The sequence below is a fragment of the Castor canadensis genome, chromosome 8, assembly GCF_047511655.1.
Source record: "Castor canadensis chromosome 8, mCasCan1.hap1v2, whole genome shotgun sequence".
NCBI lineage: Eukaryota > Metazoa > Chordata > Mammalia > Rodentia > Castoridae > Castor > Castor canadensis.
The window spans coordinates 34,944,795-34,963,267 of NC_133393.1; the positions used below are offsets into that span (position 1 = coordinate 34,944,795).

General features: G+C 37.3%; 1 protein-coding gene across 6 annotated transcripts in view; it reads right to left on the bottom strand.

The window, feature by feature from the left end:
- Positions 1-18,473, bottom strand: part of Cdkal1 (CDKAL1 threonylcarbamoyladenosine tRNA methylthiotransferase) — a 615,415-nt gene that overhangs the window by 185,576 nt on the left and 411,366 nt on the right. For 5 of the 6 annotated variants that reach the window (XR_012450736.1, XM_074082798.1, XM_074082795.1 and 2 more), the window contains exon 12: positions 8,447-8,479. The exons of the other annotated variant lie outside the window; for it this stretch is intronic. Coding sequence is in view for 4 of the 5 variants with exons in the window: in XM_074082798.1 (XP_073938899.1) it covers positions 8,447-8,479 (33 nt within the window). In the remaining variant the exon portion in view is untranslated. The remainder of the gene's footprint in view (positions 1-8,446; positions 8,480-18,473) is intronic. 6 annotated transcript variants of the gene reach the window in all.

Below are 18,473 nucleotides of genomic sequence, written 5' to 3' on the forward strand. Positions count from 1 at the left end.
ACACAACCCAATTCTAACAAACATAAGAAAGAATAAAATTAGTTTTATAGACTCTATTAAGATACTTGAGAAAGGAGCTGATTTTATAAGTCTAGAGTCAGAGAAATAACTTAAAAATAAACTCTAGATCGGTATCTCTCATGAAAGGAGAAAATACTTTCTTTTTATTGTACAAAACAATGGGTTTCATTATGATACTTTCATCCATATACACAAAGTACTTTGATCTTATTCACTCCCCTATTATCCTTTCTTGTCCCTCCTCCCCAATTATGTCTTTTTGTTTGTATTTTTAGATCTAGATTTTGTAAATAACGGAAAACATGCAATATATGTATTTCTGAGTCTGGCTTATTTTGCTATACCTATACATTTATGCTTAATTTTCAACAAACTGCTAAGCTAATGCAATAAAGATAGTAGACAAAGAATTTTCAATAAATGGTATACAAGTGGCTACCATATGTGAAAAACAAACAAAACAAAAACCCTACATGTATTAGATCCTTTACCTTACAAAATTAAAAGAAAGTTCAATATGTATCGTAGACTTAAAAGTAAGGACTAAAATTTTAAAATTTCTAGAAGGAAATATACAGAAAAATCTTTGTGGCATTAAGTTAGGCAAAGATATCTTAGCTATAACACCAATGCCAAAAATACTATCCAAGATAAACTCAACTGGATTTATTTGAAAGACATCCTTAAGAAATGAAAAGACTGGAAGGCTGAGGCAGGAGGACAAGTTAGAGGCCAGCCTGAACCACATAGCAAGACCCCATCTCAAAAACAAAAGACAAACAAACAAACAAACAAAAACAAGCCATAGATTAGGAGCAAACATTTCTAAATTATGTATCTTAGGAAAAGGTCCTTTTCCTCCAAAATATATTGGGAATTCTTATGGCTCACTAATGAAGAACAATGCAATCCTACAACGGGGCAACATTTCATTAAAGAAAACATGAATAGTTACTAAGTACCTAACAAGTTTCTCAATGCCATTGGTATTCAGGCAATGTAAGTTAAAAATAGACATCCAATAAAATGGACCTATTGAAAAAGGGCTGAAAAAGAACAGGTTTTGGTATACATGGAGAACTGAAACATTACAGTTAATATTATCCTTTACAGGTTGTGATTTAAAATGGTGTAGTTATTTTGGAAAACAGTTTGGCAAGTTCTTAAAAAGTAAAATGTAACACTGACAGTGACCCAGAAATTGTCTTGGTTATCTACCCAAGAGAAATGAAAACACATGCCCCCACAAAGATTTCTATGTGGATTTTAAAGGGCATTCTTCAAAGTAGCTCTAATCTGGAAACAGTCCAAAGGTCTATCAAATGGTGAAGGGATAAACAAAGTGTGGCATATCCATACAACACATAATGAAAATTTACTTACAAATGCAAGAGAAACATTCGATAAAGCCATCAGCATGGATTCATCTCAAAAACATTCTCTTTTTGAACTCAGGGCCTACCACTTGATAGGCAGGTATTCTATCACTTGAGCCACTCCATAGCCCTCAAAAATATTCTTAAGTAAAAGGAGGAAGACACAAAGGACTACTTACATGATTCTATTTGTATGAAATTTCTAGAAGAAGCAAACTTATGAGAGAGAAAAAGAAAGATCAGGGTTGGCTGGGACTGAGTATAGGAAAACTATGTACAAACAGGCATTGAGAGATTTTTTTTTTTTTGACACAATGAAAGTAGGCTAAAATCAACTGTGATGATAATTGGACCACGGTATAAATCTACTAAACAATCTTCAAACTTCATACTTCCACTTGGGCACTTGTATGCTGTCTAAATAAAGTCACAATTTGTTAAAAGTGTGAGGAAAAGTTTTCTGAAGACAGAGAGAAAGTAGGAATCAACCCTCTATAATATTTTGTAAGGACGCCTTCATAGCTGAACTTTTCACAAGGTATAATTAAAGAATTAAATGTGGACAAAGAGGGTAAAAGGTAAAGATATTAAAAGGAAAGGTCAAAGTTGAAAAGAATTATGCTTGGGCATGAAATCATTAAGGATTTGAAGAAAGAAAACTTGGACCTATTTCTCAAGTACAATCATATGACTGTAAGGAAGGAGTCATTTTATTTTATTGAAAGAGGAAACTTAAGGAGAAAACAATTCAACATTTTCACATCGACTTAAGGATTTTTTTTTTCAGGAACTCTAAATTTATTCTCATCATTTTATGAAAAAAATAAATCCTAAATGACCTGGGCTAAAAACAGAAAGAGCATCAAAACTTTAAATAAGGGTTGAAAAGTCATAATGAGTCATCAAAACAAAGAAAGACTAGTATAGCTTGGAAGTTCATTCCTGGTCTTTTAACATGGATACCTGGGGGAAAAAACCTTCCCCTGTATAACTATGGTGTTTCATCACTAGCCAGTTGCACGCCTCTAGGTAACTTACATAACATTTGGATGCTTCAGTTTCCTTTTGTAGTAAAATAATTCATAGTTAAAAATCACTCAGAGTAGCCACATAGCCCAGTGTGTACTAGGCATTATTACTGCAACCCTGTCAGAAAGATAACTGCCATCATTTATTATATAAACACTAAGTGACAGGCAATATGGTAACACTTTATATCTTGCTTAATACAATAAGTTCCTATTCAGTCTCCATAAGAAATGGGGAAAGTACCATTAGAGAAGTAAGATTCAGAGAGGTACATCACTGATAATTACAAAATCAGTACCAATTAAAGGATGGATCTGATATCTATCATATCAGGTGACTCATATCAGATGAATCATATATAATGTAATCATTCACTGCCCAAGGCGATCTTCTTTCTGAATCGTCACACATGTGCTCATCGCAATGATTGGGTAGTCACAAGTTCATAGAAAACAAAATTTATTATTATTAATTTTCATGTAGTGATTTACCTCCCTGTAATTTTGGAACTGTATTTTAAAGGGAAGATAACTGAGGTCTATAGAGATTAAGAGATTTATGTAAGGTCACCAGGCTATTGCTGTGAATCAGAATTCAAATTTGAATCTTCCAACCCAAAGTGTGCTCTTCCCACTACTCACTCTGAATATAAAGGCACTTTCAAAATCTAATACGTTACTAGCTAAATCTATTCTTCCTAAGATACTTTATTCTTATTTTTAGCATTATCATCATTCATTAAGAAATGGGTAGATACAATTACTTCTTTTTGCAGATGGCTCAGACAGAGGAAGCAGCAATAGTGTCCGAAGAAAGAAATCAAGAGTTTAGACCTAGACAGATTTGGGCTCCTGATTACTAACCTGGTTATCACAGGTTATCCCACTGAGCAGAGCTTCAGACCGTTCTTCTACAATGCATCCTTTCCTTGATGGTTGTATGGATGGAGTGAAGTAATGAGTGCAGCTGGCATGCAGCAGGTATTAACTGGTATCAATTTGCTTTTTCATTCCTTAAGAGACTGCTAATAGAAGTGAGGAATACATGTGTATAGACTGCCCAGAACCTGAGCTATTCTCCTACTGCCATACCTATGACCCTTATTTCTGCTCATTTTTTTATGTGGTGCCACAAGTAAGTATTAGAAAATTATAGGAGTATATAACCACAATATAAAAGATACTTAAAGAGAGCCTATATAATATGAACAGTTTGATTTTCTTTCTTTCTTTTGGTGGTACTGGGGTTTGGACTCAGGTCCTCACTAGGCAGGCGCTCTACTACTTGAGCCATGCCTCTATCCCTTTTTGTGTTGATTATTTTTGGAATAGGGTCTTGCTTTATGCCCAGGCTGGCCTGGCCTGTAATTATATTTGTGCTTCTCCACTTAGCTGGGATGAGAGATGCATGTCGCTGTACCCAGCCATTGACTGAGACAGAGTTTCACAAACTTTTTACCCAGACTGGCCTTGAACCAAGATCCTACCCCATGCTCTGCCTCCCAAGTAGCTAGGATTACAGACTGAACCATCACACCCAACCACTTTCTTAATCACAAACAATATTAACTAAAACTGGAAGACATCGACATTTTGGTGAGTTGGTTTTCATGTAAGGTGTAAGAAATTTTAAAATGCTCTAGATTTGAAAGAAATTCTGGTTGCAGAAAAACTTGACAAAAGCCCTAAGAGATCTAATAAGTGGACCACACTAGAATTTTGTAGGTGATTGAATAGATAGAAAGTGGGTCAATATAAGTTGGAAACTAAAAATAATCTTAGCTCAAATAATTTTACTGAGAAAGTAGTCAGCTTACATAGCAGTTTGGTACACAGTTTTCTTTCTGTAAAGTTTGTTCAAGTGAATAAATATCCATCCATCTATCTACCCACCCATCCACCCATCTCTCCATCGGCCCATCCATCCATCCATCCATCCACCCACCCATCTACCCACCCTTCTCTCTAACTAAGTCCTATTCACTGTTTAAGGACCTAGAATGACTCCCTTGTTATAAGCTCATGAGAGGGTGGCATGCATTTATACTGTGCCACTTTAGACAGACATGCTTCTAATGAATAAAGACTAAAAGCATGCAAAATAAATGAAGTGCTTTGCCAACACTGCCCTTGATTTTTAGTTTCTGTCACTCTATGATTTATCTACTAGGTGTTTGGCCCCCTTAATTTATACATAAAATTGTCTGTGTATTTTTCTGGGGGAAGTGGGCACAGTTTTTTTCTGATTCTTAAAGATTTCTATGACCCAAATAAGATTATTAAATATTTCTGCGAGTACTATTGGGTAACCAAAAATACTAGAAAAATGGATTACAGGGTAATAGATAATCTTTTGATCTAATTATAATCCATATTATTCATTTTCTTTTAAATAGAGAAAGTAAGGTATCTGACTAATCTGAATAGAAATAAGTATCTTTGTAGAATCTATAAATTGAGTCATATAATAGTACTTGTTTTTGGGGGAAAATAATGGTTGGGTGTGATCAATTTCATATAGCTAACCTCAAAGAAAATCAGTAATGTAAAAAGAGTCCCCAGTGTCAATTATTATGTTATTTCAAAGATAATGAAAACTGTGTTTTCCAGTTTCCTAGCATCTATTTAACCATTTTGCTATATTAAATATCCTGTTAGAAATACTTCTATTCTTGACACAACCTTAATTAAAACCATCAAATTTACCAGTGTTCATATTCTGCTACTTTAATGAGACCATACTTACATATCATATCTCTTAGAATAAAGTAGTCAACTCACAATTAATAAAAAGATAGGCACAAAAAAACCTCGATCTTACTTGTCTGGAAACTGAATACAATATATAAAATATATTCTTGTAAACAAACAACTATTAATTTTCTTTACAGAAGAACACTTACAAAAATTTCTGGCCCCTAGGGACAAGTTTAAATCTACTTGTTTGAAGATACGGTTTCAAATATTAGGCAAAATCTTCATGCTAACATATAATTAACGTATTAATTATATATGTCTGTAATCAAATATAGCCTTTAGAAGCCTTAGAGAAAAATTTGGTACTAATTAGTTTTTGAATTATTTTCTATTTTTGAAAGTAATAAAAGCTTTAATAAGCTAAAAAAATCAAGATGAGTCACCTAGTTAAATCTTGTACAATTTTACTGTTTTAAAGTAAAGAAAAGAAACATGTATGACAGAAGGAAAGGATGCTAAGGCAAATGATTTGGTAACACTTTGCAAATTTCTGGGTATTCAGAAAGATCAAAATTTAAAATGATACAACCAAACTAAACAATCTATAAAATACCTGCAGTAAAAACTCATCAAGTATCTGGAAAAATTGTTTCTGAAACCCAGAAAGTAATGTAGCTATCAAGTAGGCTTAAAGGGTGAAGAAACCAGAAGAGAAACACTAAAAATTAATGTCACCCATTACATTTCTAAACCTGGTATGAATCCAAAATATACAGTTTGGCTTCAAGCAAAAATCAAATGAATCATCACTGTTAACTAAAAATTAAATAAATACTATGTTAAGTAAGTTTTTTATCCTGTAATACTATGCTTGCATTCCATAGTGAATATTTTGGAATAAGCACAAGGCCTTACATAAGATGAAAGATATTGCTTTAAAAATTAAAAGTAAGCATACTGGATAATACTGTTAAAGGAACCATATTAGCTTTCATGGAATTTTTACACATCTGTTATTAAAATCATTTTATGACACTGCTGGTTAGAGTGAAGGTATTTACTATCTATGGTACTGTTAACACAATTCTTATGAGTTTTTCTGTTTCTATGGTAACATGAATTATAAGGTTCAATGAAGCTGGATTCGGTAATGTGTATTTTTCTGTTATTCAAGGTGAAAAGGAAATGAAACATTTCTAACATTCATAAACTGCAGCAAATGTCTGAATTCTATTTAGAGATAAGATGATAATTACTAAAGTAATTAGAATTCTTCCTGGATGGAATTATTTTGCTCACAGTGGAAATTTAGATTTGAGAGTGAAAGCAGGGGCCACAGTATATTCAACATCAATAATTAATTACAGCCCAAACCAATCCGCCATTCTGATACCTTGGAACAGACTATACCTTCTTCTTTCTGCTTCTGACTACAATAGGAAAGAAAACTGGTCTCCTGCCCCCATCCCTTAAGTCAGAAAGATAAAGTAGGTGAAATCATTTTATTCAAGAGAAAATCCAATTACAGAAATAATCAACTTTTCCCTCTTGCTTTATTTTTTCATATTTGAAAGGGCATTCACATTAGCAGAACCAATTAAAAGAATATCAGGACAGGGCAAAAACCACAAAGTTGGGTAAATTTTTTAAGTCTTTTAAAATTAAACTTTGGAGAAAACCACCTATTAAAATTTTACAGACTCAAACCCAGATCACAGCATTCTTTAATGGGAAAGTATAATTGGAAGTGACTAAACACCAGGTCTCAGGAAGAATAATTTATGAAATTATAAAGTCATAATGCAGCTGCTTCTAATACCTAGTTCATTATTAATAAGAAATCAGGCTAATTATTATTTTTAATGGATGTCTTCTCAAGAAATAACACTCAGAGGCATTACATTTCATCTGGGTGTGGTGGTTACACCTGTAATCCCAGATACCCAAGAGGCACAGATCAGAAAGATCATAGTTTGACAAATGCAGTAATATTATTGGACATGGGTTACACACTAAGGGGAGAACACCCATGGGAGAAATAGGGGAAGGGAAGGAAACCTAAAACTTGAATATGGCTGATGTGCCCACTGTAGACTAGCAAATACAGTAATCTCAAACTGGCAGAGGCCACTATGGGAAGGTGACCAGGAAGTAGTGAAGAGGTCTGGTAGAGATGAACCAATGTGGGTTGTAATACACATGTGCATGGAAGCAACGCTAGGAATCTCTCTATATAGATATCTCTATCTCCAGCTAGCAAAAATGTTATGTCTTTCTTGTTATCTCTTATGTTTTCTCTGCAACAAAATTGGAGTATAAGAGGGCAGAACAGGCTCTGCCTAGAAGTAGGTGGGGTGGAGGGGAGGAGGAAAGGGGGGCATTGGACAGGGGGAGTGGTGACCCAAATAATGTATCTACATATGAATAATAATAATAATAAAAATAAAAGTTCATGGTTTGAGGCTAGCCCAGGCAAAAAGTTAGAGAAACCTCATCTCACCTAATGATCCAAGTCTGGTACTATGACATCTATCAGAATCCCAGCTGAGAGGCATAAGTAGGATGATTGGAATTTGAGGCTAGCCCTAGGCAAAAATTTGAGACCCTACCTGAAAAACAACAAAAGCAAAAAAGGGCTGAGGGTGTGGTTCTAGTGATAGAGAGCTGCCTAGCAAGCACAAAGCTCTGAATTCAAACCCCTATACTACAAAAAAAACCAAACCAAAACAAAAAAATCCCCAAAAAACCACAAATATAATACTGAATATGGATCTATAAATAGGAGTGTGTGTGTGTGTGTGTGTGTGTGTGTGTAGAGAAAGAGAGACATATATGGAGACTAGAAGCTACACATATGTAATAGAAATTATAAAATCCACTAAATCAAATCTAATTACTTTACTCTTTAGGAGTTGGACTCATTACATCATTGTTTTTTAAATTCAGTGTACTCTAATGAAATCACGGGTTGGGAAACTATGGCCCATGTGCCAAATTTAGCTTTTGCTTGTTTTGTAAATATTCCTACACTCTGCAGTCACCTAACCAGTAGTCAAGTTCCCAATAAAGGCAAGGGATGAAGGTGAAGTACTTGGGAGGGCGGGGAGATGGACAAAGATCTGAGTAAGTGAATTTAACACAGCAACAGGCTGTCTTCAATTATTTGTGACTGCCCCTTGTGGTGACTGATTGATTCTCAATATTTTACTCTGAAGTTCTGGAAGCTAACAATGGCAGGGAGGGGAAGTGGAGAGTCGCTGGGCTTTGTAAATGACAGCCCTCTCTAGGGGAAAGTTTAAACAAACTGGCACTGGATCAACTTACAATGATGACATCATTTCTTGAGGGAACACTTTTCTAAAAAAAAAAAAAAAGGTGTGTTAGTTAACTAAGAGTTGTTTCATCTTAAATTATTTTTTGGAGGTACTGGAGTTTGAACTCAGTCAGGCTTCACACTTACAAGGCAGGTACTAATATTAGTTGATGCATGCCCCCGGCTTCACTTTAAATTTCGATGTCTAGAAATAATTCAAATGTTGAGGCTAGGTTAACACTCATAGTAAATAATGAGTTTATGGGCAAATTTGAGTTGATATTTGGGGAAAAGGGTGAATACGGAGTGTGGGAAGTCAAGGCAAGGTTTATGCAGGAGATGAAGCGGGGTTCTAGATGATTTGGGGTCATGGTTGCTTACTTCTGGTCTTGAAGACATGAGTCCCATGGTTCTGAAATCATTTGTTCACAGGGTGACATGTTCTGGACAAGGTCTCACATGTGAACATCCTGCAGGGCTATTGTGGCAGAGGGATAGCAGGTGGCTACCAGCCTTTGCCACATGATACTCACAGGCAGTGTGCCTGTTCATTACACACTGTAGTTTTGATGTCAAGGGCCTGTTACTTTTTCAGATGCTGCCTGTTGGATCCCCACTGGGGCCAAATCTCCACCTTGGAAAAGCTACACTGCTCCATCTCCTGCCATGTCTGGCTGGTCCTCACTGTGGTTACTTCCCAGTCCCCAGACCACAGTCCTGCCTACCATGCCTCACTGTCCCCAAAAGCACAGAGTAATCGGTGGCTCTGCCTGCCTCTGGGTAATTGAGTCAAGTCTGCTTGGCTCCTGACACCACAGCTGGTCCAGGTAGCCTGCTGACCTCTTGTCACACCCCTGGTCAGCAGTGCTGTTCGGCTGAGTGCTACTGATCCTAAATCAGGAAAAGTCACCACATCAGGGAACATCAGGGCACAATAATCCCTAAGTCATCATTTACGGAAGAAAGTAGCATTTGTCACACAGGAACTAGCTCACTACTGTGTTGAAATCCTGGCATTTTCTAACCCCAGCCTTTCCAAACCTAGAATAAGTACTATTGCTAAAAGTTATTGAATGCTTATTTTGCCAGACACTCTTTGAAGTGCTTGTCATCTACTGACTCATCTACTCCTCAGAGTAATCACTGATACAGGCAATATTTTCCTTGTTATAAATGTGGCAATGGAATGTGCAGAGGTTAAGTGACCTGTAGATCGAACAGCAATATATGGCAGAGCCTTACGGTCCATTTTCAGTCTTAAATGAGAAGCTGCCTTCCACTCATGGATGGTGAATATTGAGTAGTACCCAATGCATTTGTTCCAAAAAGGCCCCCAAACCAATGACCAACAGATGCCAATGCACAGTGACCTGTCTGGGACTCTTGTCTAGAAGCATGAGTGCTGTCTGATAACTCACAGCTACTAAATAAAAATACCCACTGAACGTATCTTTACATTCCTATTATGAGATGATGACTGTCATGTTAAAACACAAGGGCACTGAGGATAAGGTCACTTGTCCATGGTCACAGACCTAGTGTGCAGTAGAGAAGGACTGGGATTAGGAACTCCAGCTCCCAGGGCTTTATTTATGCATTTATCATTTTAGCCAAGGAAAGGAAATAGAGAAAAAAATCCTCACCAGATAGAATATCTGTGCTAACAGCCAACAAAAAGATCACAAAAGCTCAGATTTTATCACACTCATTTTCAATGGTGCCAAAATGAGGAAAAGAGAGACACGACTTTGTGAGACTAGAACCATTAATAGAACCATCTCACCATGGCTTGAAGAGAAAACAAAATTGTGTTAATTTTTAACACTTTATATCATGTCCCAAATCCCACAAGGTCTAGGAAGTAGCACTGACTACATTGCTTTTGGCAAAGGAATCCAAGGAACCTTTGGATCACTACAGCAGTGCAGGATACTGAGTTCCACACAGCTCACAGCCTGGACACAAAGTAAAGCATCTCTGCTACTTACATAATCCAGATTCACCTCATGGATACAAAGACCCATGAGGGGCCACATGCTCATTGTCCTTTCTATGTTCTCTCACCTCTAGCATCCCCTCAGAAGTTCACAGTGAAACTCAATCTCCAAGGCTATGGCCTTTGGGAGGTAGTTAAATCATAAGGGATTAGCACTCTTGAAAAAAGGCTCAAGGTTGAAAGGAGCATTCTCCTTTACTCTCTGTCCTTTCTGTGTGAGAATGCTTAACCAAGTATGAGGAAGGTATTTTCACCAGACACTGAACCTGCAGGTGCCTTGATCTTGGACTTTTCAACCTCTACAACTGTGAGAAATAAATTTCTGTTGTTTATAAATTTCCCAGTCACAGGTACTTTGTTATAGTAGCTGGGAGGGACTTAGAAACATCAAAACAAACTCCTGAAAGGAGGTGATATGTTTACTTTGCAGAGGTTCAGAAAGGTGAAGTATTTGCACAGAGAAATCAGGAGTTGACCACTAATGACTGCCTCTCGAACTTGCTAACTAAATAATCCTTAGGAATTATTTTGAGTAATAATCAATAATTTTATTAGCCATTCATATTAATTAATCATCAATTATAGCAATTTAATATAGCTAATTTTATTAATAATTTTTGCATGTGCAAAAGAGTTTTAGAATAGAATCTTAGAGAATCTAGTCAAGAACAAAATCTGTGAGTGACCATCAATGTATGTAACAGATGTATAATGAGTGTGATGCTACCAGCCAGGCGTCAGGTCTATCAGGATGAGGCCTTGATTTAAAGATAGTTGGATTCAATCCAACCAATGATAGGTGAGGATCTACACAACTGAAAGGCAAGAAACAGAATCCACATACAATGGCGACTGAGCAGCACTTCCAGCCACCAGTGGAAGTGAGCAGTGCTGTGACATGATGGCAGTGCCAGGTATAGTACAATACAAGGGAGGAGGCGGAATGAGGAGAATCGAGAGCTCAGAGAAGACACAATTTGGAATAAGACAGGGGGAGAGAGAAAAGACACTAGAAAAACCTCAGGTCTGTGGGTCCGGCCAGGTATGGAAGAGCCACAGATGGCACCTCTGATGTGGAATGTGCTCCAACAAACTGAAAGATTTGTTGTAAATCATGAGGATTTACATTCCACAGCAATCTATCTATCTAGCTCCAATTACAGCTGATATGACCAATTTCTGACCAAAAAAATGGAGACTAACCCCTGGGTATAAAACATAACTAATGATCACATCTGCTTCATGCCCTAAGTTACCTCCTGCTGAAGACAAAGTCACATTCTCCATGTAGCCATCAAGAAAAATCATCTTTAAATACATGACAATATTTTTATTAAAACAGGAACATAAATAAACTGAATGCAATAAAAAGCCACAGGAAATGACTCTGAGATAGCAAAATGCAAAGGAAGCACTGCCACTAAAACAGGGTGTGGAGGAATTTTCAGAGGTGTGAGGAGACCCATGTTGAATGAACACAGCTATGACATTCCTCAGTGTGTTGGAAACGCTTCATAGGAAAAGGGAATGGCAGGCAGCCTCAGAAGCGTCCCCAAGAATGCTGCCCAGGAAGTACCCCTAAGGAGAATGAAAATGGAATGAAGAACCAAAACCACACTGACTTTTGGTGTCTGAAAGAAATTTAAATGGTCACATCATTCCCCTACACTGGAGTCATCTTTTTGAAAGTGTGGAAAGAAAAGCTCTATAGGCTTGGTGACTTCCCAAGGAAAAATGGACTTAATGCTGCAATTAAGCTGATAATGAATTTAATGGGTATCAGAGAAGAAGGACCTTCTATATCCTAACACTGTGCTCTGTGTTAAAAACAAAAGACTTCTGCACTGCTGCTTCCCTGGAAAACCTCATTAAGAGATATGGAGTGCACACCAGCATGGAGCACTTTGTGCTAGCACTGTTTAAAATGCTCTCCATATAACTCATTTGGTCCTCCCAGCACTCCTAAAAGGTAGGTACTGTTTTCTTTTCTTTTGTGACACTGTGTTTGAACTCGGGGTCTCATGCTTGCTATGCAGGCTCACCTATCACTTGAACCACTCCACAAGCCCCCTCAACCCCTCATTTTTTTTCATGATGGGTTTTTTTGAGGTAGGGTCTCGTGAACTATTTGCCTGAGGCTGGCTTCTAACTGAGATCCTCCTGATCTCTGCCTCCTGAGTAACTAGGATTACAGGTGTGAGCCACTGGCACCCAGTGGTAGGTATCGTTTTTAATCTATAATTTTAAAATATTACTTTGTTGATGTATAGAGAGGTTATGTGATTTCTCCTAGGTCACAAGCCTAGCAATATCTGAGCTGCAATTTGAATACAGGCAGCTTGGTTCCAAATTCTGAGCTCTTCACTGAGTAATTTACTGTCTCACAGGAAATAAATACAATTCCAGGCACAATAAGTAAGTAAGCACTCTACAATAAATCCTGTAACATACAATGCAGAAGGGAGAGAGATGCAAGAAGCCTTAGTGAATGTAGCATTTGAACTCAGAATTTACAGTTAGAGAAGATAAGACAGAGGCAGGTGGTCGTGGCCAAGTCTAGTGAAAATACAATGTAAGCAACATGTCTGATTTTAAGCTTTCTAATAGTTACATTGAAAAAAGCAACAAGTTAAATTAGTATTTGTTTTTATTTTTGTGGTACAAGGCCTTGTGCTTGCTAGACAGGTACTGTATCTCTTGAGTCATGTCCTCACTCCTTTTTCTTTTAGCTTGTTTTTTACATAGGGTCTTATGTTTTTGCCTGGGCCATCTTCTATCTTCACCTCCCAAGTAGGTGGTATTACAGATGAGTACCACCATACCTGGTTTGTTCTTCAGATGGGGTCTTACTGACTTTTGCCTAGGCTGGCTTTGAACTATGATCTTGTCTCTGCCGCCCAAGTAGCAGGGATTACAGAAGTGTACCAACATGCCCAATTTGAAAGGAGGAACTTTAAAACCAATAGATATGAGCTATCATTTCAATATGCAGTCCATATAAAAACTAATGAGTGATTACGTCCTCTTTTATTCATATTAAAATCCTGAAATCTGGTATTTTACATGCATGGCCCAAGTTCATTTGGACTGTCCACATTCCACATGTTCAACAGACAATTGTCGGTATGGTGCTGGACAGCATAGATACAGGGAAAAGGTGAACAGAACTCTCAACTGAAGGAACAGCAAGAGCTAAGGCACTGAGTGGGAGGGAGCACCAGGACTTACAGCTAAAAAAGATATTAGTACCAGGAATTCCTAGCCAGAGCAATTAGGCAAGAAAAAGGAATAAAAGGAATACGAATAGGTAAAGAAACTGTCAAAATATCCCTATTTGCGGACGACATGATCCTATACCTTAAAGACCCAAAAAACTCTACTCAGAAACTTCTAGACATCATCAGTAGCTACAGGAAGGTAGCAGGATATAAAATCAACATAGAAAAATCATTAGCATTTCTATACACTAACAATGAGCAAACTGAAAAAGAATGTATGAAAACAATTCCATTTACAATAGCCTCTACAAGGACCTCTACAATAGACCTCTACAAGGAAAACTATAAAGCTCTGAAGAAAGAGATTGAGGAAGACTATAGAAAGTGGAGAGATCTCCCATGCTCATGAATTGGTAGAATCAATATAGTAAAAATGTCTATACTTCCAAAAGTAATCTACATGTTTAATGCAATTCCCATCAAAATTCCAATGACATTCATTAAACAGATTGAAAAATCTACCGTGAAATTTATATGAAACACAAGAGGCCATGAATAGCCAAGGCAATACTCAGTCAAAAGAACAATGCTGGAGGTATCACGATACCTGACTTCAAACTATATTACAAAGCAATAATGATAAAAACAGCATGGTATTGGCACAAAAACAGACATGAAGACCAGTGGAACAGAACAGAGGACCCAGATATGAAGCCATACAACTATAACCAACTTGTCTTTGACAAAGGTGCTAAAAATATACGATGGAGAAATAGCAGCCTCTTCAACAAAAACTGCTGGGAAAACTGGTTAGCAGTCTGCAAAAAACTGAAACTAGATCCATGTATATCACCCTATACCAATATTAACTCAAAATGGATCAAGGATCTTAATATCAGACCACAAACTCTAAAGTTGATACAGGAAAGAGTAGGAAATACTCTGGAGTTAGTAGGTATAGGTAAGAACTTTCTCAACGAAACCCCAGCAACATAGCAACTAAGAGATAGCATAGATAAATGGGACCTCATAAAACTAAAAAGCTTCTGTTCATGAAAAGAAATGGTCTCTAAACTGAAGAGAACATCCACAGAGTGGGAGAAAATATTTGCCAACTATACATCAGAGAAAGGACTGATAACCAGAATATATAGGGAACTTAAAAAACTAAATTCTCCCAAAACTAACGAACCAATAAAGAAATGGGCAAGTGAACTAAACAGAGAAGAAATTCAAATGGCCAAAAAACACATGAAAAAATGCTTACCATCTCTAGCAAGAAAGGAAATGCAAATTAAAACCACACTAAGATTCCACATCACCTCTGTTAGAATAGCCATCATCAGCAACACCACCAACAACAGGTGTTGGCGAGGATGCGGGGAAAAAGGAACCCTCTTACACTGTTGGTGGGAATGTAAACTAGTACAACCACTCTGGGAGAAAATTTGGAGGCTACTTAAAAGCTAAATATTGATCTACCATTTGATCCAGCAATACCACTCTTGGGGATATATCCAAAAGACTGTGACACAAGTTACTCCAGAGGCACCTGCACACCCATGTTTATTGCAGCACTATTCACAATAGCCAAGTTATGGAAACAGCCAAGATGCCCCACCACTGACAAATGGATCAAGAAAATGTGGTATCTATACACAATGGAATTTTATGCAGCCATGAAGAAGAACAAAATGTTATCATTTGCTGGTAAATGGATGGAATTGGAGAACATCATTCTGAGTGAGGTTAGCCTGGCCCAAAAGACCAAAAATCATATGTTCTCCCTCATATGTGGACATTAGATCAAAGGCAAACAAACACAACAAGGGGATTGGACTTTGAGCACATGATAAAGACGGGAGCACATGAGGGAGGAGTAAGGATAGGTAAGACACCTAAAAAATTAGCTAGCATTTGTTGCCCTTAACGCAGAGAAACTAAAGCAGATACCTTAAAAGCAACTGAGGCCAATAGGAAAAGGGGACCAGGAACTAGAGAAAAGGTTAGATCAAAAAGAATTAACCTAGAAGGTAACACACACGCACAGGAAATTAATGTGAGTCAACTCCCTGTATAGCTATCCTTATCTCAACTAGCAAAAACCCTTGTTCCTTCCTATTATTGCTTATACTCTCTTTTCAACAAAATTGGAGATAAGGGCAAAATAGTTTCTGCCGGGTATTGAGGGCATGGTGGGGGGGGAGAGAGAGGGGCGGAGTGGGTGGTAAGGGTGGGGGTTGGGGCAGGTAAAACAATAAAAAAAAAGATATTAGTACCAGCATGAAGAAGTTTAGCAAGAGGAAGTTACCAGAGGCTTTTGTGCGAGCAACACTTTCAAAGATATACACCAGCAAGATGATGCTTTCACTATCTTACGGAAGACTCAGACAAAGAGAGCAGATGGAACACGGGATAATGTCGGCTTCAGCTAGGACAGTGATACTGGGTGGAAAGAGAGGGTGAAGGGGACTAGGAAGTGGCACAATCATTGCAAGTGATGACTGATTAGGTCACTGACTAGGTGAGGCAGGTTGTGGTGGTGGTCGAAAGAAGTAGAGGCAGTCAAAGGGGGAATCAACAGGACACCAGGATGTTAAGCCTGGAAGTGACTAGAAAGAGAGGGAGGCCATTAACCTACCAGAGTACCCAGTGCCACCAGAGGTGATAGTTGTCTAAGTGAAGGGCTGCAAGTGCAGTGAGGGCAGGAACCAGGTGACATCGAATTTTTACCTCTCCAGTGACTGATGCACAGCGAGGTCCTAAAGAAACGCGTGTTATAGAGGAGGAGGAAGGGGAGAATGGAGGTAGTGGTAGTGGAGTAGGATGGCGGTGGTGTAGGAAAGGAGGAAGAAGTTAAAAGATAAGCTAGATGACCTGTAAGTGGTATTCATTTGTTTAATTTGTTAGAAATGCTGGGGAAGAAGCTACAGCAGATATACAATAGACAGAGACTTGAGCACTTCAGCTCAAACTTTTCCATACTAATTAAAAGAACTGAAGATAAAAATAGTCCAGAAAAAAAATTTTCACCAGAAAGTAAATGATATTAAGTAAATGATATTACATGATTCAAAATGCATACCAAAAGTCTTTAATCTCAGATTATGTTTGTAAAAATATCAAACGCCTAGGGTTGGGGATAGAGCTCAGTGGTAGAACTCTTGCATAGCATGTGCAAGGCATCGGTTTGATCCCCAGCACCAAAAAAAACCAAGTCCCACAACAAAGAAAATATAATCATCTTACATTTACAATAATGTGATTTCACCAGACTATGTACCACTGTCCACAAATATTGTAGGCCAGAGATATGTTAAACATTAAGTCCCTATTCAGCTGAAAATTTAAAATGCTACCAAAAATCTTTATCCAATTATCTAATATCAAATGTAATAGGCAAGTATTGTATGTTAAGTGATAAAGTATTTTAAAGAAAATCTGAAATAGGAGAACAATAAATATGATTTTGAGAGTAATAGTGGAAAAAAACTAAGGTGCAAAAGAAATCTGATACAAAATTTCACATTTTATCAAATGCGAAATTCAGTTTAAAAGAGTTACATGATTTTAAGCCTGAGTGTATTTACTCAAACCTTCTGGTTCGATTACTTTTTACAAATTTAAATCTGTTGATGGCGTGCATATTTCCAATAAACACAACAGCATGAGATTCCATGCTCACAGGACACCTGCTAACATCTTTTATTCATGTACGTGTTCCCAGTGCAAAGCAATAATATTATTTCGAATACTTTAAAATGTTTTCTATTACTGCCTAACATAACTGCAGGTTACCTCACAGATCACTGCTTTCCTTTTGCACTCTGTCTAAATCTATGAGAAAAGGACTTATTTGTGGTGTTGTGTACTAAAGTCAATAATAGCTTGCAAGTAATCTCAGTCTGGTTTACTTGCATGACTGCAGACGTGAGGACACAGTTTCCCATCAAACGCAAGAAAAAGGTATGTAATGTAGATTTTGTTCCTTATCCCTGAACCAGCTCTTTGGCACTGGTTCCCAATGTCGTAAGTTCTGGAGAGGGATACACATGTTAAGAACTAGTTATTGCATCTCCGTAAGCCCTGCAACAATCACAGGTCTCCCACAGAGGGCTAACATCACATGGGCACCTGTGGTCTTGTCAGCTTCTCATCTTCATGAAGGAGCAGAGAGCACAGCGCTTGAGAGAGAGGTGCAAGGAATCATGGAAAGAGGAACACACGTTTATGTCATTTTAAAAAAATTTGTTGAAATGCGAATTGTTTAGGTACAGCTTGCAGTTGAAACTTGTAAATCTGAAAGGTAATGAATTTTGGCATACTGCTAATTCAAGGTGAACATACTGTGGGAATATGTCATTTGTTCCTAGTACAAGTATTTGAAGGGGGAAGAAAGAGTTAGCTTTAAAGATTAATAAAGAAATATTATTTTGGACACTGAAATAATGACCCTACAATGTAATAATATTTTCAATGAATTTGAAACTATGAATTGTTATTTGCCTTGAGGGGATGCGGGCATTAGTGAAGCTAGTACTAAGTGTTAATAGGCCATTATTTATTCTACTCTTTTCATCTAACTTTTTTTGGTGATATTGGCTATTCAACAACAATACATATTTAATCTCAACTTGACTGACATTCATCTCAAAGGGAACAGTCTCACACAAAGCTTTATCACAGGGACACAGGACTTCAGATCATTATTGTTTTATGACTAAAAAATGAGTGACTTAAGATAAAAAGCTCAACATCCTTAAACTTCATTTCTATTCATTCTCTAATAAATACCATCTGTTGTGTACTTTAGGGATATAATAC